Genomic DNA, 25,223 nt, shown 5'->3' on the forward strand with positions numbered 1-25,223 from the left:
ACAAGCAGTAGAGTTATTTGTCTACCAAAGTGTATGGACCCAAGTTCAAATCTTGCCAATTTCTTTTTCCTTTTTTTTTTTTTTAACTTTAGAATTATCAATGCATGGCTCTATTTCCAGTTACTTGAGAAGCAGGCAGGGATTACCAGTCCTGGCCAAAAGAGGGTAAAATTCCATCTCTACAAATCATCTGATTGTGATAGTTCCTGACTGTAATCCTGATTCCTGGGCAACTCTGCAGTAAGATTTCAGTCTGAGGCCTTCTCTGGCAAAAAGTGCAAAACCCTCTTTGGAAAATAACTAAAGCAAAACAGGATTGGGATTCAGGACTCCAAACTCCAGTACTGCCAAACAAATCAACAAACAAAACCAATTCCAGGCTGGGCGCCGGTGGCTCACACATGTAATCCTAGCTACTAAGAAGGCTGAGATCTGAGGATCGAGGTTCAAAGCCAGCCCGGGCAGGAAAGTCCATGAGGCTCTTATCTCCAATAAACCAATAGAAAATCAGAAGTGGTGCTGTGGCTCAAGCAGCAGAGCGCTCGCCTTGAGCTGAAGAGTGCTGGGACAGCGTCCAAGCCCCACGACTGACCAAAAAACAAAAACAACCTCACACACACACACAAAAACAACCAATCTCACAACCTGGAATTTAAATATTTTAAAAAATTTCCTCGAAGGTACTTTTCCACTCTACAATCCTATAATTTATCAGCATTTCCATTGTAGTGGGGAGGTGCAGTGAGACCACTCAATCCACAGTGAAAATGTAAAAGATTTTATTGAGTGAAAAGTGCTGATCTGCCAGGACTGCACCTGGAGTTGGGATCCCAGGAAACAGCCCTGAGGGCCAGCCCATATTGGCTTTTAAGCATTTTGGGCTAGGGCAGGGAAAGGGGAAGCCTGGGTGTTGGTTTTAGCCAATGATTGTTACAAGAAATTCACACCTGAAATTTAAATTTCCGCCAAGCTTTTGCTGGTGGGAAGCAGGGGAATAGAACAAAGGGTGGTGATGGTTCAGCTGGTTAGGGCTGGCATTGCTCAGAAAATAGCAAAAGCAGAGTTAGAGTTACAGAGTTAGAGTTACAGTTACTAGCTAAAATAACTAGTTACAAGGGAAGTCTTATCCACAACATACTTACATTTATATCTTAAAATCATTCATTATCCATTTTACACAATCCAAGTCAAATATTCCATCTTTACTTTCTTCACCATATCACCATCTCATCTTACACTCTTCCCACTCCAGAAGCTCTTTTTTTCCCCCATAAAAATGCTTCCCAATTGTTTAACTTGTACTTCTTTGTGGGCAGGCATCTCATTTACCCACAGTTCTCCTTAAATATGCCTTCCACATTGATTTGAATAACCTATACCAATCTGGACAACAAAATCTGAGTTCAGGTTAGACTGGTCTGAACTTGTGCTAAATACAGCTTCCTTGCCAGGCCCGGATTCAGTGACAACCCGGCCAGTCTTGCAAAATTCATTTAACAAGTAGTGAACAATTTCAAAGTTAGGCAAGCCAGGCAAAACCTGGCCTGTACTCTACCTTAACCACGAAGCCATGCACTTTAAAAGGAGCGCTCACGCTCAATGACGTTTACCCCACTCCCCTCTCCCCCACTTGTAAGTAGCCGAAGCTGGCCTAGAACTTGGTATCCTCTATTTCTGCCTCCTAAGTGCAAGGATTACAGGCGTGTCCCAGAATAACACTGGGCTTCGATGCGATCCTCAATTGAATAACAAGATCAAGGAGAGCAGAACCGCTTTTGAACAACCTCATTCAAAGATAACAGGTAACCGGATGACAGAAAGAAGGGGCAAAACTAGAGGTGAGCCCTGAATCATTTGAGAACCAAAGACAGATTTCCCTGGTGGCCCAGTCACGCTTGACGTGGCGTAAACGTCGTGACTTACTGCCGTCTCCGCCCACCGTTCTACAGCCCCGCCCACAGGCCAAGAGCCTGTCAGGCCCGACGCAAGCCTCCCGGCCCCGCCCACCCTGCCGACAGTCCAGCCGGTCCGTAGGTGCGCTCACACGCACTGGGGGAAGTAGAGACAGCGCTCCTGATGCAGCACAGCGTCGCAGATCCTGTAAGCCCACTGCCTAGCAACTTCGGCTCATCTTGTGTCGTGAGGCTCCCATTTCAGATTCCCGTGATAGCTTGAATCACGATAAAATTGAGCCCCTCCCCTTGACGTTTACGACACCAGGGAAGGAGGGCTTTCCAGGCGCGGTACTTCCGCCTTGTCTCGCGGTAGGCGCAGAGCTTGTTGCCGTAGCCAATCGGAGGCTAGGTAGTGTCGCAGCAGCCAATTAGAAACGCAGGGATCACTAGCAATTTTGCTGTTGCCTCCTGAGTTCCTCTCAGCAACTCAATTCAATCCGTCTCCATCGCGTCTTTGTGAGGCTGATATTGGGAATAAGAGGCCATGAGGCAGGGCCAAAAATGTAGGCCGAACCAGGGCAGGCTGATGGATTTCTGGATATGGTTTCTAGAACTGATGAGGGTACACCGAGAAAGGGACTGGTGGCGGGATGGAGGTAGGGGGTTGGATAAAATGCCGTGGAACCAGGGAAGAAAGCATGGAGGCCTAAGTAATTCACTGAGGTGCGAATCTTTCCCATATGTTTTGTCCTGTAGGTGGTGATGGGGAGATCACATAGTCGCGTGTGGCAGCGTAAGATTCCAGAGGAGTTTGGATGAGGATGCGCCGAATCTTATTTCAGTGGCGGATCCTTCTCCGAAAGACGTTTCGGCACCGTGTGGGAATGAGGCCAGCGGGGTAAGGCACTTGGGGATCTGGGAAGCTGCGGTGCCGTGGGAAATGGTGCGGCGTTGATTGCTTTCAGGATTGACAAGGTTTTACAGCAGCGTCTCATTTAAACCCCTTATATTTACACGCTGAGACTTCAGTTTTGATAGAAATAAGCAAAGGGGTCAACTTATTTTGTGTTTGGCAAGGAGACTCAGCAAATTAACTGGCCTTTTTTCTCCCTGCATAATGTTAGAAGCCACTTAAATAGTCGTGTTGGTCACGTTTTCATAACTTCCTCTAGCTTTGTAGAACAAGATTATTTTTCTCTTTATTTTGTTTAGATCCAGTTTAAAATATTACTGTCAAGGTATTACACCTGCTTTTCATAGTGATGATTCTACCTTAATGAAATTAACAGCGTTTACTTGTGTCTCGTTAATAGGCACAGGGCTAAGAATAATCGTGGGATGCCCACGGCAAATGCTTTGCATATATAGGTGAGTATAGGGATGTGGGTTGGAATACTTTTCTAATACTCATCCAATTAACATGAATTAGGATAAATAAACAATAACATTGTTGCTAGTTATCTTTGAGAAAAAGCTACATTTTTTTTAACAGTTTTTGAGGAATCAAACCCAGGGCCTCATGCACGCAAGGCAAGAGCTCTACCACTGAGCCACCTTCCCAGCCCTTTTTAACAGTTTTATTGAGAGTTGGAATATCAAACAGCAGGTACTCAGACAATTGGCAGTGGTCACCACAGTCAGTATTTTGCAGTGCTGGGGATGGAAGCCAGGACCCTGTACACGCTAGGCCAGCTCTGTACCACACTGAACCTCATTATATATTGTATTGGTCAGTCCTGGGGCCTGCATGTTGTTCATTAGCTCCTTTGCTCAATGCTAGGGCTCTACCACTTTGTGGTACATCTCCACTTCAGTTTTCTGGTGGTTAATTGGAGATTAGAGTCTCCTGGACTTCCTTGCCTGGGATGGCTTTGAATCATTACAACTCAGCCTCCTCAGTAGCTAGGATTACAGATTCCCAACTCAGCCTCCCAAGTAGGTGGAAGTAGGAGTTGGCCGATTTTTGAATGTTTTCATTGTGCTATAAAGAAACCAATTCTTGATAGCTAGCCCTCCCTCTCTCTGGTCCCTAGAAACAGCTAACTTACATTCTGTGTGGATTTGCCTGTTCTGTGTTCCTCACATAAAATGGAATCAAAGTTTAGCAAAATTGTAGTATATCCATCAGTTGATTTACATTTACTTTTTGTTTCTGTCCCTAGGGCTTGAATTCTAGGCCTGGGCACTATCCTTAAGGCTTTTGTGCTCAAGGCTAGTACTCTACCACTTGAGCCACAGCTCCACTTGTGGTTTTCTGGTGGATAATTGGGGATTAGAGTCTTATGGACATTCCTGCCCAGGCTGTCTTTGAAATGTGATCCTCAGATCTCAGCCTCCTGAGTAGCTAATTACAGATGAGAGACACCAGTCTATTAACCTTTCTGTTGCTGTGGGGGGGGGGGGGGGCGGGTACTGGGGCTCTTTCTTGAGCCATGTTTTCAGCCCTACTTTGGCTTATTAGTATTTATTGTCTGTTATGAATGATATTATGAACATTGGTTTACAAGTTTTTGTGTGGACCTGTTTTCTTTATTGTATACCTAAATGAGATTTGCTAGGTCGTATGGTAACTAAGTTAGCGAGCACTTCCAGATTATTTTCCAAAACAGAGTGAACTGTTTTACCTTCTCACCAGCATGATGAGAACTCAAATTTTCACCATATGGATGAGAGTTAACTGTGCCACGTTTCATTGGTATGAAATGGTGTCAGTGTAGTAGCCACCTTTTTGTTAAGGATGCAGAAGTGTGCGGGAAACCTGTTAGAAGGTGCTCTTTGAGTTTAGAGACAGTAGCTTAAGATGAATTTCTCTTTTTTTTTGGCTGGTCCTGGTGCTTAAACTCAGCACCTGGATGCTGTCCCTGAGCCTCTTTGTGCTCAAGGTTATAGTGCCCTACACTTGAGCTACAATGCCACTTCTGGCTCTTTTGAGTAGTTTATTGGAGATAAGGGTCTCGCAGGGACTTTTCTGCCCAGGCTGGCTTCAAACCATGATCCTCAGATCTCCTGAATAGCTCCTTCTCCTGAGTAACTAGGATTACAGCCAGGAGTCACTGGCACATGGCAAGATGAATTTTTTTTGTTGGTGGTGGTCGTGGGCTTGAATTCTGGACTTGGGGGCTGTCCCTCAACTCTTCAGCTTAAGGGTAGCGCTCTACCACTTGAGCCACAGAACCACTTCTGGTTTTCTGGTGCTTTATCGGAGATAAGAGTCTCAAGGACATTCCTGCCTGGGCTGGCTGTGAACCTCGATCATCAGATCTCAGCCTCCTGAGTAGCTAGGATTACTGACGTGAGCCACTGGTGCCTGGCTGCAAGATGGAATTTTTGATGCTTAAGAAAACTATGCATGGGTTGGGAATGTGGCTTAGTGGTACAGTGCTTGTCTAGCATTCATGAAACCCTGGGTTAGATTACTCAGTACCACATAAACAGAAAGAGCTGGAAATGGTGCTGTGGCTCAAATGGTAGAGTGCTATCCTAGAGCAAAAGCAGTTTAGGGACAGTGCCCAGGGTCTGAGTTCAAGCCGAAGGATTGGCAAAAAATAAACAAAAACACCATGCATTTGAAATTAGACGGTGTGAGTTATGATCATTAAAATACTTTTAAAGTGATTACTACTTGAAGAGTACTTTTAAAGTTGCAGTTGAGCCTAAGCTAATGGACTGCTGTTAAAATGGGTTCAAAGGTAACTTAAACTGCAAAGAAGCTGATACAGGAGGGAAGAGAACTAGTTCAACATCTGCAGTGATGGCTCTTTTCTGCTTAATTGAATTCTTTCTCAGTGTAGGCTTTTAAGTTTTAATTGCAAATGAGTTACCAAGAACTGCTTTTAGGTAGTAAAAAATTCTTAATAGACCCAATGAGTAGAAACTACTGGATTACTTTACAGAAGCCAGAAAGGAGGGTGGAGGTGTATGTGTGGATGTCACTGCTCTAGATACTTAAGTAGTAATGCAATCTTTGTGCCTTTTAAGATTCTCAAGTTGATTATTTGGTTACATCCTTGCTTTGTATTTTTGTGTGTGTGTCAGTCCTGGGGCTTCAACTGTCTTTGATCTTTTGTGCTTAAGGTTACTGCTCTACCACTTGAGCCACTTGAAATCCTCAGATCTCAGCTTCCTCAGTAAATAGCAAGCATTACAGGCATGAGCCACCAGCACCCAGCAACATCTTTGCTGTGTGTGTGTGTGTGTGTGTGTGTGTGTGTGTGTGTGTGTGTGTGTGTGTGTGTGTCTGTGTGTCTGTGTGTGTCTGTGTGTCTGTGTGTGTCTGTGTGTCTGTGTGTGTCTGTGTGTGTGTGTGTTGGGGCTCTAACTCAGGGCCTGTGCATTGACCCTGAGCTCTACTACTTTGAGCCACAATGCCACTTTATTATTTAGAAACTTCATATCCGATGATTAAACCTTTCACTGCTGTTCACATAATGAACTGTTGTGATTACCAGATACTTAAATGAGGATATGTGAACTTTACAAAACCTAGTGTTATTAGAAGACATTGACCTTTGCACAAAACGACTTAAAAGAAAATATCTCTTTTTCAGAAATTATACTCTTGGAAATATCTGGACAAGATAACACAGATCTTGGAAGGTAATGGTTTGAAATATGCAGAAAAGGGAGTATACCTTTCTGTTTTAGAGCTACTAAGTATTCTTGGAACTTTAGCATTGACTTGAAAATGGACAGTTCTCTCAGTAAAAAAGATGACTAAAAAAAAGGCTTTAGTGAAATCCAAATCAGTTTTATGTATAGAAGTGTTGTTAACTGGTCACATGGGAAAGAATAATGACAATTGACCAGTTAATATATGCCAAACATTGTATAAAGCTTACTACACCGGGAGAAGTTTTGTTTTGTTTTTGTTTTGTTTTTAACAGGTTATTTCTTACTATAACCCTGTGAAGGCAAACATGGACTTTGAAAGCTTTGAGGTTTAAATTTGTGTTGTCCTGAATCTTTTTAGTTAATTTATAAGTTGTACAGTTTGCTTTTTGGGTATGAATATGGAGTGGCCCTCTAGTAGTCAATACTAAATAGTTCAAAATAAGGCTGGTCAACGTTGGCTTGTGGTTGTATTCCCAACTTCTTGAGAGGTGGAGATTGAGAGAATTGAATTTCAAGGCTAGTGAGGAGTCGCACGTCCCAATCAATCCAGGTCTGGTGATGCATACCTATATGGGCAGTAGGTAGGAAGGTTGTAAGCTGAGACTGGCCCCAGGAAAAAAGTTGAAATCCTACTGAGAAGATGTTTTAAAAAGAGAAAAAAAAAAATTTAAAACACTCACTATCTCAGTTGTGTGAGTTTGGGTGGTTCTGGCTCAGGGAGATTCAGTCCCTGACTGATAATACTGAGGGAGAGGAGGGCATCAGCTTCCAGGCTCACTTGGCAAGCTTTGCTTCCTTTCTGGCTATTCTCTGTAGAATTTAATTCTTTGCATGTATACTTTTTTATAGTCTGACTGTCTTAAAAAAAAACAAAAACCAGCAGCTAGCTTCCTTTAGAGAGAAAGATTGATCCAAACAAACTGTCAAGATGAAAACTTGTCTTTTAAAAGTTGCTCTTGGTACATTGTAAGAGAGAAACTAACTACAAAGGTGTGAATACTCACCCTTGAAATAGAGGGAGCAGTTCCAATCTATTATATTCAAGGATTTAGTGTTTAACTCAAGTAAATTTAGAAGTAAAGCAGTTCCAATTTATTAAAAAATTTAGTATTTAACTCAAGTAAATCAGAAGTAATGGTTCCCATCTGTCGTCTTTCTCCACCCCCCTGTCGTGGGGCTTGAACTCTGGGCCTGGGTGCTGTCTCTCAGCTCTTCAGCTCTTGGCTAATGCTGTATCACTTGAGCCACAGCACCACTTCTGGTTTTCTGGTGGTTTATTGGAGATAAAAGTCTCATGGACTTTCCTACCAGAACTGGGGACTGGCTGTGTACCATGATCATCAGATCTCAGCCTCCTGAGTAGGTTTCTAAGATGTATAATTTATTTTTGGTCTACATAGATGTAGATATAGATGTTATATAATTGATATGATTTTCCTTTTGTGAAGTTTCTAGAAAACGAGAAAATTTATTTTAGTCAGAATTGTACCTTGATAGTTTTGAGGTAGTAGTAGAGAAGCTAATTTGAACTAGAATTATTGCTATAAATTGGGTATGCCACTATATTGCCAGGATTAAATTTCTGTTAAGAGTTGTTCAAGTATATCACCAAAGAAATATTTGCTCCATGAAGCATAGGGCAAATAAATGTGTAGCTATTCAGCAACATGGAAACACTTTGTTCTTTTCCCCAAAAGCCTGATTTTTATTTACCATAATTAAATATTGCCTTATTTTTCTGTTGCTTATTTCCCAGTCTTTGAGGTTTTGCCTCTGAGACCAAAATATATACCATGTCAAGCAATCAGAATGCCACTGGTAGAATGTATGTAGTGCTAGAGACTTAGAGTTTGTCTTTTCCTTTTATCACTATTCTTCAGTTTCCTTGCTAGGAGAAACAATGCTCCCTTTTTCTTTTGAAGTAGTAGTTTCCTTCTGAAACTTTGTCTAATTAAAAAAGCATTAAACAGTTTTATATAAAGTGTAGTGACCCTTTCCATGTCAGGCCTGATGTTGAGAAGTTACCTCAAGATGACATGGATTTACTTGAAATAAACTTTTGGGTTTTTTTTTTTTTTTTTTTTTTTGGTGTTGGTCGTGGGCTTGAGCTCAGGACCTTGGGCAGTGTCCCTGAGCTTCTTTAGCTCAAGTCTAGCACTCTACCACAGTACCACTTCTGACTTTTTCTTTTTCAATTTTTTTTTTGGGGGGTCCAGTCGTGGGGCCTGAACTCTGGGCCTGAGGGCTGTCCCTCAGCTCTTCAGCTCAAGGCTAGTACTCTACCACTTGAGCCACAGCGCAACTTCCGGCTTTTTTCTTTTTGCTTATGTGGTGCTGCTGAGGAATCGAACCCAGGGCTTCATGCATGAAAGGTAAGCGCTCTACCACTGAGCTACCTTCCCAGCCCTTCTGACTTTTTCTGAGTAGTTTGTTGGAGATGAATCTCTTGGACCTTTACTGCTTGAGCTGGCTTTGAACCTTGAACCTCAGGTGTCAGCATGAGTTACTACATGCATGAGCCTGTAATCGTCAAATGCTTGAAATAAATAAGCACCTGTATTGAAATAAACATCGGGGTGTGTTTGTGTCTGTGCTGGTCCTGGGGCTTGAACTCAGGCCTGGGTGCTCTTCTGAGCTTCTTTGTGCAAGGGCTAGCACTCATCCATTTGAGCTATAGCTCTACTTCTTGGGCTTTTGGGTTGTTAATTGGAAATAAGAGTCTCACAGACTTTACTGCCCTCTCTGGCTTTGAACCACAGTTCTCAGATCTTAGCCTCTTGAGTAGCTAGAATTAGGCCTTAGCCACTGGCGCCCAGCAAAAGAACCTTTCTTAATGTTATTTTTTTCCACTAATAGTAAAATCTGAGATCTTATGTATTCTATATTATACAATTAAAACATTAAAGTATACACTTGCTAGATAATAAAGAACTAACGTGATGAAAAAAACCATTAGTAGAGCTTCAACATGAGAAAGTATAAATGTCCAATGATTAAACTTTTCCACTGCTGTTCACATCATGATTTGTTGTGATTAATGTATGTGGATGAGGACATTATAGGAAAAGGAAATCATGAGATTTAATTATATAATATAATTTTAGTGATTTGCCCGTATGAATGTTTTTCTGTTCCAGGAATAAAATTGAAAAGTATTTTCTTAGAAAGCATCATCAGTCAAATTTATTTGATCAAGAATTTGAAGATGTATATAATAAGGTAAGAGCTTTATTTGGTCAATGGAGAGTTGATATTTACTAGAGAATAAGATGATTAATAGATAAGATTTTAGAAATGCAATTGGCAAAGGTCAAAAAGTCCTCTTTCCTTAAAAATAATGATACAACCTTTTTTTTTTTTTTTTTTTTTTTTTTTTTTTTTTTTTTTTTGCCAGTTGTGGGGCCTGAACTCGGCCTGGCTATCCCTCAGCTCTTCAGCTCAAGGCAAGCTACTCTACCACTTGAGCCAGAGCGCCACTTCTGGATTTTCTGCTTATGTGGTGCTAAGGAATCGAACCCAGGGTCTCATGCATGCAAGGCAAGCACTCTACCACGGAGCCACTTTCCCAGCCCCATGATACAATCTTTTATTTTATTTTTTATTTATTTATTTATTTTTGGGGTCCGGTCGTGGGGCCTGAACTCTGGGCCTGGGCGCTGTCCCTCAGCTCTTCAGCTCCAGGCTAGCGCTCTACCACTTGAGCCACAGCGCCACTTCCAGCTTTTTTCTTTTAGCTTAATGTGGTGCTGAGGAATCGAACCCAGGGCCTCAGGCATGCAAGGCAAGCACTCTACCACTGAGCCACCTTCCCAGCCCCATGATACAATCTTTTTAGTCCCTGAAATTGGTAAAAAATCATGACTCCTAAATATACCAGGGAATAATAGTCCTATCAACTGAGAACAATAATAGGAAGGAACAATACTGGAAAGAAGAGAAAGCTGGGAATCAGAATACCAGTTCTATCACTGATTAGGCATGTTTGAGACATTTTTCAAATTTGATTATATATATATGTGTGTGTGTGTATATATATATCTAATAACCTTTGTAAGGGTGTTGTGTATGATTTATTATGACAGTACTAGGGCTTGAACTCAGGGCCTTATGCCTTCTCTTAGCATTTTGGCTTAAGGCTGGAAGTCTGCTTGAGCCACACCTCCACTTCCAGCTGCTTGCTGAATTTGTCTGCTCAGCCTAGCTGTGAACCTTGATTCTTAAATCCTAGGTTCCTGAGTAGCAAGGCTCCCTACCTATATTATATTTTTGTATTTTTTTATTCCTTAAATTTATACAAACCTAAAAGTTGATTTTGAAGCCCGTATGCAAAGATTTATGAAACATTAAAAAAAACAATAAAGGGGTTGGGAAGGTGGCTCAATTGTAGAGTGCTTGCCTTGCATGAATGAGGCCCTCGGTTTGATTCCTCAGCACCACATAAACAAAAAGAAAAAAGCTGGAAGTGGCGCTGTGGCTCAAGTGGTAGAGCGCTAGCCTTGAGCTGAAGAGCTGAGGGACAGAGCCCAGGCCCAGAGTTCAGGCCCCATGACCGGACCCAAAAAAAACAAAAAACAATAAAACACTGAATGGCAGTCTCTGTCTAGCTAAACATGCTATTAAGTGGCAAATGGCATTGCTATTACTATTTGTGCTTTGTGATGGTTGTAATTCAGTGGTTTGTTGTTTTTTTCTTTGTTTGTTTTTGTAGATCCTGGGGCTTGAACTCTGGGCCCAGGTGTTGTCCCTGAGCTCTTCAGTTCAAGGCTAGCTAGCACTCTACAACTTGAGCCATAGTGCCACTTTCAGTTTTCTGGTCATTAATTGAAGATATATTGTCTTATGGACTTTGCTTCCCTGGGCTGGCTGTGAACCACGATCCTCAGATCTCAGCTTCCTCAGTAGATAGGATTACAGGTGTGAGCCACCAGCACCTGGCTGTAATTCAGTTTTAAATAAAAAAAATCTGAGAAAACTTCATTTTTATTTGATCTAGGATTAGATTTGTTTAGTAGTAGTCATTAAAATACGTTTAAATAATTTAAAGTAATTAATATTTGTTTGCTTTTTTTGTACAGGTAGTCCTGGAGTTGCAGTTTTCCAACGTATGCTTAGGACCACATGTAAACCTAGTCCTCGAACAACATGGTTAAAATTTCAGTATTAGCTGAAACTAGTTTGTTATTTCATTAGTTTACAGATCATTAGTTTTATTGCCCTCTTGCTCAGATTAATCTCATGACAATTTATAAAAATGAGTAATTAAAACGAGCAACAAACTTAACAGGACAGCAAAGAAATAAAAATGATACTGCAAGTAACATTGGATAATGACTACAAGCAAAACTAGGCTTGTATGAAGCTATAGTTAATGAACCGTATGGAAAAAAGTCTGATGCTTTTTAAAAAAAAATAAAATTGCTTCAACATCTTTTTCCTTTTGTTTTATTAAGTAGTATAGGCAACATCAGTGTTGATAGTTTAAATTGTGCTAGTAACAAAGCTACTTATGGTTAATGAGATGCTTTCTTCTACTTTGGATTAAAATTATAATAAAGAGCATATCTCAACTTTGGCCAGAGTTCAGGGAAGGTTGGTGTTAGTTGGTGCACTGAAAGAGATAGTTGCAAGTGAGTACTTTTTCTAATGAAGGCTAGTCAGAAGTTGGTGTGAATCAATGTTAAATTATGTGGTGAAATTGCACGATAGTTAAGACCATCTTGTGCAAAATCTTTGCAGGATTTGGATGTTGTATTATAAGATATAAACAAAGGAATGTTGGTACTGCCTCCATTCTAGGCAGCTCTAATGCAGCCAGAGGAACAGTGTAGGTGAAATGTTGCAGTCCATCATGGAGGCTAAGGTGTGGAACACCCTATAATCACAATTTCCAGGAAGCAGAATTTTATTCAGTCAGATTCACTGGATTCATCATCACAAACCTATTTGTCCTAGTGAGCGTGGCTGTGACCAAAGATCTCAGAAAGTAATACTAGCAAAACTTTCACATTAGGAAATTCTTAAGATACTAGATGACATTTAAAGAACAAAGGATGAAAATTTGATTGATAACATAGGGAAAATGCTCCCTTTAAGTGTAATGATAATGCAAGTACTGATAATGATGCTATAAGTTATAAAACACTTGGTCATTTTCTAATATTCTAAATGACAGTACTAAAAATTAGAAATTACTTTTATATTTCTAGCCAATAGCAAAGAAATTGTTGATACTGAAAGCTCTCAATTTCTCAGATTAAGATAACATTGCAATTGAGTTTCTCACTGGAATTTGTGTCATTTATAGTTCAAACCTTGTGTAATTGAAGTATTTTTCTATAAAGGACCTTGTAAGTTGAAGGTTTGAAGGTTTTAGCTACTTTTTTTTAAAAAAGACATAGATAACAATCATTGAGTGTGAATGTATTCCAATGAGATGTAAAAAGAAATTGTATAGGTTTCTGGTTCAAAATTTCTCATGTGCATGTGTGTGCCTGTACTAGGCTTGAATATAGGACCTGGGCATTGCCCTTTAGCTGGACCTCTACTACATGAGCCAAAGTTCCACTTGCAGCTTTTTGCTGGGTTAACTGGACACTAAGGAGAAAGTTCGAAAGTTTATCTGTTCATGTGAATCTCCTTTAATTTTGATTATGGCTCTACCAATTTTTGAACTCATGGACTTTCAGCCCGCTTTTGTTGGTCATGGGGCTTGACCTCTGGGCCTAGGTGCTGTTCCTCAGCTCTTCAGCTCAAGGCCTAGTTAATGCTCTACCACTTGAGCCAGGACACCAATTCCAGTTTTCTGGTGGGCTAACTTTGAACAGTGATCCTCAGATCTCAGCCTCCTGAGTAGCTAGGATTACAGGTTGAGCCACTGGCACCCGGCCAGCCTGCATTTTTTGTTGGTTAATTTGGAGATGGAGTCTTGCACATTTTTGCCTGGGCATTGCATGGATCGATCATCTTTAACATCACAGCATCCTGAATAATAGTAAGTTAGCCTTGAGTTACAGGTATCTTGTTCAAATATCCCCCTTTTTAAAGTCAGGTTTTTAAAAAAATTTTTTGCTACTTCTATAGATAAATTTAACTTTGCAGTGTAAATTATGATGGAAGGCATTTTTATAACAATAAAAATGGGCCACTGTAAACTAATCTAATTATCAAACCTGTAGAAGTAAATTTGGTTTTTGTGTGATCATACTTGCAAAAATGTTTTCTAGTTTTGACCATATTTTACTGTATGATATGTTTGTATATATATCAGCACAATTTTTTTTTTTTTTGTCCATGGTAGGCAAGCACCCTACCTGCTCTTTATTTTTTGAGACCCTATGTATTTCACAGGCTGGTTTCCAACTCAAGACCCTTCAGTTTGTGACATCTTAATCTTGGTGTCCACAAAATAAACATTAACTTCCAGTTAAGGCATGTAGGAAAGGTGCTAAGGGTTGGCATTAGGCGATGACTACAGTGTAAGAAAATTAGTTAAGGAAGTCCACTCCCCAACCCCTCCCGCCCGGGCTGGCAAGGTGGCTCCATGGTAAGAGTGCTTGCCTAGCATGCACTAGGCCCTGGGATTGAAGCCCCAGCACCACATGAGCAGAAAAAGTCGGAATTGGGCCTTTGCTCAAGTGGTAGAGCCCTAGCCCTGAGCTGAAGAGCTGAGGGACAGAGTTCAGGCCCCACAATCGACAGGGGAAAAAAAAAAAAAAAGGCCTCTGCCTTGTCCACTGTATATTTACTACCTAAACTAAAAGTTAATGTAGGCAACACACAAGACTAGGTAGGTATTAGTATTCGTTTTTAGTACGCTTGTAGGCATTAGTATTCCTTAAACGAAATGCTTGGGACTAGAAGGACTTCAGAGATTTCCCAAGTTGGGGTATTCCTATAGATCTGAAATGGTTGAGGATCCCTGGTGCCAAATGGCATCACACTGGCGACTCTGATGGGCATCAAGGAAGAGTACTAGAAGGATTGAATACCGCGGGATGGTAGGTAGAACTGACATACCTTCCCCATTGACGCTGCGTGTTGGAGTATGCCTACGGTTGCCTGTGGATGTGGCCATTTCGTGTGTTTTTATAGTTCTCAAAGCACACAACTATAAGCCCAGTAAGCAACTCAAGGAGCCCAGTCACAAGCCAATAACGTCCTCGCAGCCCGATCTTCCCGTGGTTTGCTGCGGGCAGTGTGCCGCCGACGCCTCTTCATCAAGTGCTACGTGGCGTCCCCGTGGCCGCCGCGGTGCCTGGCCCCGGTGGCTACGCCCAGAGGGACTAATCCTTGATCCTTGGTCTGGCGACCTCATCCGCATCCAGAGCGCCAACCCTCAAAGTGTCTGTGACCCCTGACCCCGCGATCGGCAATCCAGAGCCCAGCCTCTCCCGTGGCGCCCCCGACTCCGCAGCGGCTCCCGGAAGTGCTGTGGCGGGCCGGGTGGGCGGGGCCGCATGTCGTCTCCGGAAGTGTCGGCAGGCAGGGCGGGGCTGCGGCTGCCACGTTGGAGCGGAACGTGGTGGTGGTTTGGCCGGGGAGGAGGGGCGGCGGCGAATCCTGGGAGAGTCCGAAGGGCGCTGCGCTAACGCCGAACAGGTCTCGGTGGGTGCTCGTCAGGCCCGTGGCCGCTTGACTTCCTCGCCGGCCGGCAGACTTGGAGGTAAAAGTGTAGGCCGCAGCTGGGACCCCGGCCTCGCTCTCCGCCCGCCCCGTCAGGCTGAGGCCCGGTCCCGGGTGACGGCGCGCCCCAGCGCCTGCGGGCTCGGCGGGACAGCGTCTGGCCTTCCAGGCCGGCACCCGCCGCCGACGATTCCCGAGCTGAGCGCCAGGTCCCCCGAGGCTTAGCACCGCGTGTCGCCGCGTCGCAGGGAGTCGCCGCCGGGCTGCTCACCGGAGTGTGAGGTTAGGAGACCTTCGGACCCCGTGCACAAAGAGCTGAGATCCCCCCCCCCCCCCGGGGCGAGGGAAGGAAACGAGCCTCCGAGGATTCCGTCGACTCGGGCTTGGTTGGGATTTTCGTCTGTGTTTGGGCGGTTGCCAATTTAAGGGTTCAGAGGTTGGAGCGGAAGGTCACTCATCATTTAGGGTTGGAGTATTTGGGGGGGGGGAGCAGTTCATCGTCGTGAGTCACCACCCGTCCTTGGAGTGACAGGGAAGTGCCATTGAGCATCGTAGGCTTTCGCTGACAAATTGTGATGATCAGTTACATGGTGGGGTAGCTGTGAAATAAATCCAAATACTGCCCGGACCTGTGGGCCCGAATCAACTTTTCGGTAAGCTCGGAGCACTCATTTTACATCGGTTCCCTCTTGACATTGTAATGATGCGCTGTCGTCCCCTAAACTACAGAAAAACTGGAAATTGGTTCTCCGTCGTCAGATGTAACTCCATTTAATTAATAATGAGCTCTTCCTGGTTATCACCGTATCCTCGTTTTTTTCCTCCCATCTCGATAGTTCTCGAGCTGGCTAACAACATTTGGTCTCCTTTTTAGTGGTGGTTCTGTGCTGGCTTTCCCATTTTTGCCTTAGTTACAGTTCCGGGGAAAGTTTATAGGCTTTAAGAACTTTCGAGTCGTTTGAACTGTTTTTATAATTGTTGACTAATGTTGCACACATTTGCAGTTGTTCGGGAAATGTTGAATTTCAGATCACTTTTGGATCATCGGATTATTTTCCGAACTAGCAATATAAGAGTGAAAAGAAATTTGTAAACTAGAAAAGCCCAAGTTGATAGGCAATCTTTTAAGATTCTGCTCCCTTTTGAGAATATTAAAATACTGGATCATTGCCTAGAAAAACATGTATATACATCTACAGTTTTCTGTGTGCTTTCATGAGCTTTACAAATCCCAAGTAAATACTTACAAAGTGATAGTACTAAATTTAATTTTTACATTTTTAAGAATTGAATGTAAATGTTATATTGCGGTTATAAACATCTCCATTCTTACGTAGGCTAATTTCAGCTCAGAAAGTTTCATCGTCCAGCAGATTAGTACATTTAATTCAATAAGCAATGCAGAGTTGCTTCCTTTGCTTTGTGTTAGTGAACAAATGTTCCCATCTTTAAGTAGCTATTTTGCCCAGATAAGATGGATCTTTACTAAAATGAGTGCCAGGAAAGGATTAGATTGCTACTTTGGAGTTAAAAGTGTAGTTTCCATTACCGCTTTTTCTTTTCACTTTCTGAGGGATGGATGGGTCAGCTATATGTATACATAGCATATGAAGATTGGCTAGTTTTCAAAGAATAGTACTCTTTAGATTATAGTTGTGCTTTTTTGCCGCTTGAAAAGGAGCAGAATTTTCATTTAATTGAATGCAATTATTGTGGACAGTTATTGAGTGAAAAGTAAGGACCATTGGTGTTCCTTAGCTGTGTTCCTGAAGATAAATTGAGTTAGACTTTTAAAATTGTGATTTTTATAATAGCTGTCCTTTGTGAACATTTATTTACTATATACTAGAGACTGTTCTACTAGAGTAGAACTCATTTAATTCTCACAAGAGATGCTTGTAGGTACTCTTAATGTATTTATTTTACTGAGAGAGGAGCCAAGATACCCATAAGGATAGTTATCTCACCAGAATTAGAGCTGAGATACCAAAATTGAGATTTAAATTTAGGGTGTGTTTCACAGCACAAACTCTTAACTGCTGTTTTATAGATTTTCTTTTCCTGGTGATATATGAATAATTGTGTTCTAGGGTTGGGAAGGTGGCTCAGTGGTAGAGTGCTTGCTTGCCTTGCACACATGAGACCCTGGGTTTGATTCCTCAGCACCACATAAGCAGAAAAAGCCAGAAGTGGTGCTGTGAACCTTGAGCTGGAGAGCTGAGGGACAGCACCCAGACCCAGAGTTCAGGCCCCATGACTGACAAAAAAAAAATTGTGTTCTACTTTTATAATGAATATGTTCTATATAAAGTATGTTTGAATCAAGCAATTATAATTAGTGTAATAGTGAGAATTCTAAAATGTAAAGAACAAAATTATGCACAGCCTTTTTTTTTTTTTTTTTTTTGGTGCTGAGGCTTGAACACTGGGCCTGGGCGCTGTCCCTGAGCTCTTCAGCTCAAGGTTAGCACTCTACCACTTGAGCCACAGTGCCACTTCTGGTTTTCTAGCATTAATTGGAGATAAGAGAGTCATGGACTTGCCTGCCGGTGCTGACTTTGAACTCAGCCTTCTGAGTAGCTGGGATGAAGACGTGAGCCACCGGCGCCCATTACACACAACTTTTAAAGCTAGTCTTATTTTAAAGTAAATATTGTTTCATCTATACAGTCTTTATGATTTGAAGAAAATCTTTTGCAATGAAATGAGTGTTTCTAAGTGAAGGAAATACACTGGGATCCAGTAAAGCTGTATTTCATAATATTTTTAGTTTGAGAATGAGTGCAATACGTAGGTAGATTATGGTAACTTTACTACATAGTCTAAGCCTTTATGTAGTTTAGTGTGTGGGGGGGAGTGTTTTTATACAGTTATCACTAAACCTTGTATTCAAGTGGAGCTTCTTCTAATAGAACATTGAGTACTAGAGCTAAGAAATAAATTTAATAAATCTTTGAATTTCCACTTAACTGGGGTAGTTCTTGTGACTGTCTCTCTGTTGCACATTAACTAAGCACTCACTAAATAGCTCTTGTACCTTCACTGCTAGAGATGCTGTAATTCTAATCATTTTAAAATAGTTATCTTGTTTAGAAATTATTCTGAAATCATGAACTTTTTCCTCCACACAATATTTCCCCCTGTGTCTTAAGTAGTAAAAGTTCCTCTAATCAGCTAAGAATTCAAAAATGGTTTTATCTAAAACTGGTCTTTCAAGATCATCAAGGTATTGATGTGCCTTTAAATATTTAGATTAAAAACATCTGCATAGTTAATACTAAATTAAGCAGTTTGATACTCAAAAGATAAAAATTGAGATTGAAAAATTAACAAGATAGCACAATAAGTAGTATGTAAAAAACCTGAATTGGATGATAGACAGTAGATGCTCATCAGATATTATGAAGTATCTAGTTAAAGCAGAGTGGCATTTTATTGTAAGATGCCTCACTTGTGGTACTGTCCCTTATGAACAGTTCAGAGCTTATTTAGGTCATTGTAGGTTGGATCACAGGGCAACTTTCATGAATGAGCTGGAACTTGAACTTACTATTTAAGTTTAAAAAGAGAGGACTCCTTGCTTTACCTTAGGATAAAATTGTAATTCTTCATCCAAAATAACCTTGAGTGTGCTGTTTTAATCAGCCTCATGAAGTTTTTTATTTCCCCCCCATCCTGGGATTTAAACTCAGCCTCATGCTTGCTAAGCTGATGTTATACCACTTAAACCACTCTGCCCATGGAACTGCTTCTAGTAGAACGTTGAGTACTAGAGCTAAGAAATAAACATAATAAATCTTTGAATTTCCACTTAACTGGGGTGATACTTGTGAATGTCTCTCTGTTACACATTAACTAAGCACTCACTAAATTATCCTTGTATCTTTGCTGCTAGAGATACTGTACTTCTAATTGTTTTTAAATAACTATCTTGTTTTTATTTAGAAATTATTATGAAATCATGAACTTTTTCCTCCTAACAATACTAGTGTGCATTGCTTGTTTTTGAGATATGGAATAGGGCCTTGCTTTACGCTTGGATTAATCTGGACTGCGATCCTCCTATTTGTACTTTCGTTTATTGCTACAATAACAGAGGTGCATCACCAAGCCCAGCTTGATTGAGGAGGAATCTTGTGAACTTTTATGCTTGGGTTTTCCTTGATCCTGCATCTCTGCCTCCCAAGTAACTAAGATTATGGTGGTATTGACAGATATGACAGCCAACCTCTCACATGGCTACAAGTACATATTTTTAAATCACTAACATACCACAACTAATCTGTACAAGTAAGATATATTTGTAAGTAAAATATATTATCTCTCAAATCTCACAACATCATTAGGTAGTCATTTTTATTCCCCTTTCCCCCCCCCCCCCCCGTTTTATAGATACAGAAATTAGGGCTCAGAAAAGCTTAATAATGTGTTCAAGGTATGTATTATATCTAACAAGTAGCAGAACTTGTGAGGATTGACTGCAGATTGTCATGATTCTAACCATATAATAATAACCTCTTAATCCTACTTTTTCCTAATCTATTAAACTTTTTGGGATACTTTTCTATTTATATTAACCATATAATCTCTTAATCCTACTTTTTCCTAATCTATCAAACTTTTTGAGATTCATTTCTATTAGTTTCATTACGCACAGTAGCTTCTTTGCCACTAGTTATTTCTTCCAAATGTTAATTTTTTCCTGTGATAAAAATTGAATAACCAAACTTGTTAGAAGTAATAAGGGGCCAGGTACCCATGGCTCACACCTGTAATCCTAGCTACACAGTAGGCTGAGATCTGAGGATTGAGGTTTGGGCCGAAAAGTCTGTGAGACTTATCTCCAATTAACGACCCCAGACCCCAAAACCGGAAGTGGTGCTGTGGCTCAAAGTGGTAGAGCACTAGCCTTTAGCAAAAGAGCTCAAGGACAGAGTCCAAACCCTGAGTTCAGGCTGTAAGACAACAAAACTGTTTAAAGAAGAGGAGGAGGAGGGGGATGGGGACGGGGGGGGGGGGAACAGGACGGGGGAAGGGAGAGAAGGAAGAAGAAAGATAAGCACTTGGAATTTGGAGGTAAACTTATGATCTCAAATCTTGGCTCTGCCTCTTTCTTGCTAGCATGCAGATTATTTTCGGTTCTGCTCCTTAATTTTTCCACCTGTAAAATCTACAAATAGAAAATATTTAAATATGCAAGATTCAAGCATAGTGTTAGTTTAAGGTCACTCTAGGAAAACTGTTAGGAGTATGAAGTTAATCCTGTAAAGATGAGTATGGAAACTGACAAATGTTCTGTTGCAGAGCATTGAATATATTTGACTGAGGCTAAAAGTGGGTATAAGGAAGAAAGAATAACCCCTAAATGTTACATTGTATGGTAGGAATTTGATTATCCAACTAAGTAAAAAGAAGTAGAAAGAAAACAGGAAGTAGAAAAAGGGGTTTGGATGCCCTGTCTGTGATGGCGGGAAGTCAGAGGACATCATTTAAAGCTGACAAATCAGTTAGTAGAAGTTTAAGCATATTTAACAGTGTAAAGATAAACACTGAAAAAGATAGTACTATAAGTAGTGCAAGGGGGACAATGAAGATTATACAACCAAATTGCATTGTGCTGCTAGTAGGAATATAGATTTCAGGCTAGTAAAGTCTGTGTAGATATTAACTGTAAGGTATATAAAATAGGTTTTATTAGGCAGCCAATGAAGAGAACACCATCCACTATTCAGGCAGGAAAAGAAGTTTATTTACCAAACTGCTGCCCCTGCCCTGCAGGGTGGAGAGGTTTGCCTGAAAAGGAAAGGTGTGTGTGTGGGGGGGGGGGGTGCGGGGACCCACTCCTGGGCCAGGACTTATCTAGGCCAGGGACAGGAGGAGGTGTGGCCAGGTAGGGGAAAGGTATGGCCACACTGGATCTGGATGTGACCTAGCAGGAGGCAACTGCTTCCAGGTCTGCCAGTTACCTAGGTAACAGATACTGGATGGAAACTTAGCCAGGAGGGAGGGAGGTGTCCCTGTTCAGACCTTACATTAAGAAACAGCTGAGCACCAGTGGCTCATGCTTTTGATCCTAAATACTTAGGAGGCTGAGGTATGAGAATCACTGTTTGAAGCCAGCTAAGGCAGGGTAGTCTGTGAAACTCTTGCCTCCAATTAACTACCCAAAAGCCAGAAATAGAGGTGTGGCTCACATGGTAGAGTACTAGCCTTGAGCAAAAAAGCCAGAGGACAGTACCCAGGCCCTGAGATCAAGCCCTAGGGCGCCCCCCCCCCCACACCCTCCACACACACACCCTCCACACACACACACACACACACACACACACTCACACACACACACACACACACACACTTCCTCCCTCCCTCCATCCCTCCCTCCCTCGTTCTCTTCCTCCCTGTCTGAAATCTGAAACATTTCTGGTCCCAGGCATTTGGGATAAGGGGTATTCAATCTATATAATCTATAATTAGAATAGCCCAATATTTGTCTTAAAATAGTGTTACAAAGTTTTTACTTTTTGTGGTACTGGAAATTGAACATAGGGTTTTGTACATGTTAGTCAGTGTTATGTTAATGAAATATATTGTCAACCCAGATAGGTTTGTTAATGCTGAATATTTCCAGCAAGCAACAGCAAGCAACATCTAAGTTCATTGACATTATTGGTACGTGAACATTGCTGATATTGTATGATTTGTTCATTATATGTTGTGTTACATGTTTAATGTCTTTTATTTAAATTTTACTTTTTCTTTAATTATTATATAAAGAAAGGAGTTTACTTTTAACAAAGCAGATTATGAATACATTGTGTATTGATCAGTATCACTCCTTTTATATTTCATACATTTCTTTATATTAAATGTTCTATTTAACAGAATGAAGTTAAAGGAAATAGATCGTACAGCCATGCAGGCATGGAGCCCTGCCCAGAACCATCCCATTTACCTAGCCACAGGTAGGTTCAAAACAGAGAAGATGGCATAAGTAAACAAATTCTTATCTTTTACCTCTAGTTTATTCATAGTTGTCTTTTAAAATGTGGCTCATCTCCTGAAAAATCTCTTTTCCAAGTAAGATACTTCCATTCTCCTTGGCAGCTAAGTTGGATGACCTTATGTGTTCTCTTAACACCTTGTACATTATAACATTGATTGATCAGGACATGTGTCACATATCCTTTCCCACTGTCCAGGGATTATTTTTAATCTTTCAGTGTAATAGGACAACCGATATATAAAATACAGTTTGAATGAATGAAGAACAAATTTGATATAAGAACTTTATTTTTTGTGTTGGTACTGGGTCTGTCCCTGAGCTTTTTTGCTGAAGACTAGTTAGTGTTCTACTACTTGAGCCATAGCTCTACTTCCAGCTTTTTGCTAGTTAATTGGAGATAATACTTAGAAACTTTTCTGTCCGGGCTGGCTTTGAATTGTGATCCTTAGATCTCAGCCTTCTGAGTAGCTTGGATTAAAGATGTGAGCCAGTGGCAACCAGCTAATGCATCATTTTTATATATAAAGAGAGGTAGAGTTATATATTGTGTATGGCTATAAGTACATATAGTAAATAATGGTGCTGTTTCCATATCTACAGGCTTTATATAGATATATATATACATATACATATATATATATATATATACACTACTCACACAACATCGTCTAGCACTGTGCTACAATCTCATTTCTGGAGTAATTGAATCATATTCTCAATAGCATATGAATACTAATACAGTATTCATGAACAAAGTAACAAAACTGGTTTTAATTTTATGCCATTTTCTTTTTTTTTTTTTATTATCTATCTTCCAATATCCCATTCAGAATGTGAACTTTCCATTTGACTTTACGCTTTACTTTACTTTCCATTTTTGCTTTACTCTTCTGTTGTTTTTTTTTTCTGTTCTATAGCATTTTTTTTATTGTAAAGATACTATACAGAGGGTTACAGTTACATGAGTGAGGTAATGAGTACACTTCCTCTTGAACATTGTTACCCCCTCCATTGTTTTCCCCCTACCATCCCCTCCCTCCCTTTCTTCCCCGAGGTTCTTTTTTTTTTTTTATTGTGATTAAGTGATTACATAATTTCTGGAATTTCACAGTATTGTGGAATAATGATGCTCATTTAAAGTCACAAGTTCATTCTAACTTTCCTGGAGCAAATTGTCTATCACAGTCTGTAACATATAACAGTGTTCACATGTTATATACATATATGTGATCAGCAGCATGGGGATATTTAGTAGTGGTTCAACCAGATGAGTGGGAGTTCTTTGTTTCTTAAGTCCTGTTAGTTTTGTCGTATCACCTAACATTTTGGATTTAGCATCCACTTATTATTTTTTCATGTTTAAATATTATAAGTGTATTTTCTGTAGGAACATCTGCTCAGCAATTGGATGCAACATTTAGTACCAATGCTTCCCTTGAGATATTTGAATTGGATCTTTCAGATCCATCGTTGGATATGAAATCTTGTGCTACTTTTCCTTCTTCTCACAGGTATGAGGTTCACCCTTATTTGAATTATGTGATTAATAATATGATGTAATTGATGACTACTTCAGTCTGTGATTATGTAATTGTTATAAAGTAAGCATTAAGTGTTTTTAAAAGTATGTTTTTGTGAAGATGAAAGGCGTGTTTATACATTCTGCTGACTCTTAGTGCTGATTCTAATGTGTAGGGTGAGACAAAGAAGCTCAGTTTAGGTTTTTTTCTTTTCTCATAGTAAAGTAAACTTCATTGGTATGTCATATCTCACTTGTTCATGTAGCTATGTCTAGGGAAAGGAGTAGTTATGTTAACTATGATGTCTATGTGATTATTTCTTAATAGCAAGTTATTTTTATGTTGTTCTTTATTCTTTTTTTGGGGGGGTGGGGGAGTCTGGTCGTAGGGCCTGAACTCTGGGCCTGGGCCCAGCTCTTCAGCTTAAGGCTAGCACTCTACCACTTGTGCCACAGCGCCACTTCCGGCTTTTTTTTCTGCTTATGTGGTGCTGAGGAATCGAACCCAGGGCCTCATGCATGCAAGGCAAACGCTCTACCACTGAGCCACCTTCCCAGCCCCTTCTTTGTTCTTATCTATATTTAGAAACATACTTTTTTTTTTTTTTTTTTTTTTGGCCAGTCCTGGAGCTTGAACTCTGGTTCTGGGTGCTGCCCCTCAGCTTCTTTTACCACTTGAGCTACAGTGCAACTTCTGGCTTTTTTGGATAATTTATTGGAGATAAGAATCTCATGGACTTTCCTGCTTGGGGTGGCTTCAAACCTTGATATTTGGATCTCACCTCGTGAGTAGCTAGTATTATGAGTGTGAGCCACCAGCACCTGACTAGAAACAAATTTCATAAAAATGTGTTGACGTGGTTTCTGGTGCACTGAGTATTTAAATAACCCTGTTAAGTACTTATGCTCTATCATAATGCAGAAAAGGGTGCTTTCATTGAGTAATAACATAAGCATATTGTCTCAGTGTTTTAGCAAGTTTTAAAGAGATTGTATCTTACCTAACAATATAGCTTAAATCATGGAGTTTTATGGGCTCTCTTATAATTATGTACTACACACACACGCATGCACGCACGCACGCACACTTTTAGAGCCGTCTGTTGTGATGGCAATCCAGGATATTTTTTCTCCTCACCACCATCTGTCTCACCACACCCCTGTATGCCACCTTTATATCTTACCTCTTTTATTCTCTATCACAAATCACAGATGTAATTTTGATACCACCATAGAAATCCATAGAAAATTTCAGGTAACTCCCCTAATACCAGCACTGTTTAACAGAATACCTTTGGCTATTTCATATGGAATGTACTCTTTTTCAAGAAAAGTTGATGGTAGCAGCTCTATTTTATAGACAGAACAAGAGATTAAATAACTTGCCCAGGGTCTCACAGTTTCTAAATTGATAAAACATATTTAAGCTGGTATCTTTGACATGTAAGTAAACTTTGCTACTTTGTATTATCCCTGTAGGAATCTTTATGCTAGCCAGCTCTAGTGGTTTACACTTACAAGCTTAGTTACTCACTGAGGCTGAGTTCTGAGGACTGAGGTTCAAAGCCAGCCC

General features: G+C 40.7%; 1 protein-coding gene and 1 long non-coding RNA gene across 29 annotated transcripts in view; both read left to right on the forward strand.

The window, feature by feature from the left end:
* Nucleotides 1-2,029: 2,029 nt before the first annotated feature.
* Nucleotides 2,030-11,926, forward strand: LOC138820574 (uncharacterized). 5 transcript variants are annotated; one of them, XR_011369919.1, is made up of 7 exons: nucleotides 2,365-2,458; nucleotides 2,652-2,793; nucleotides 3,209-3,263; nucleotides 6,443-6,491; nucleotides 8,849-8,878; nucleotides 9,644-9,725; nucleotides 11,582-11,926. It is a non-coding gene; the product is annotated as an uncharacterized lncRNA (long non-coding RNA). The 5 variants fall into 5 exon arrangements; XR_011369920.1 differs by having other exon boundaries at nucleotides 8,862-8,878; XR_011369921.1 differs by lacking the exons at nucleotides 2,365-2,458; nucleotides 8,849-8,878 and adding an exon at nucleotides 2,030-2,100.
* A 3,088-nt stretch (nucleotides 11,927-15,014) lies between these two features.
* The window catches only part of Sec31a (SEC31 homolog A, COPII coat complex component), a 71,200-nt gene continuing 60,991 nt past the window's right edge, over nucleotides 15,015-25,223 (forward strand). For 22 of the 24 annotated variants that reach the window (XM_070012762.1, XM_070012766.1, XM_070012767.1 and 19 more), the window contains exons 1-3: nucleotides 15,015-15,410; nucleotides 22,011-22,090; nucleotides 23,519-23,642. In XM_070012762.1, the coding sequence (XP_069868863.1) occupies nucleotides 22,012-22,090; nucleotides 23,519-23,642 (203 nt within the window). In that variant the 5' untranslated portion in view covers nucleotides 15,015-15,410; nucleotide 22,011. Of the gene's footprint in view, nucleotides 15,411-15,637; nucleotides 15,782-22,010; nucleotides 22,091-23,518; nucleotides 23,643-25,223 lie in introns of those variants that run through there. The other 2 variants (XM_070012764.1, XM_070012765.1) reach the window with 2 other exon arrangements.

This window comes from Dipodomys merriami, unplaced genomic scaffold (assembly GCF_024711535.1).
Source record: "Dipodomys merriami isolate MVZ:Mamm:240054 unplaced genomic scaffold, mDipMer1.0.p SCAF_9, whole genome shotgun sequence".
In the NCBI taxonomy this organism is placed as follows: Eukaryota; Metazoa; Chordata; class Mammalia; order Rodentia; family Heteromyidae; genus Dipodomys; species Dipodomys merriami.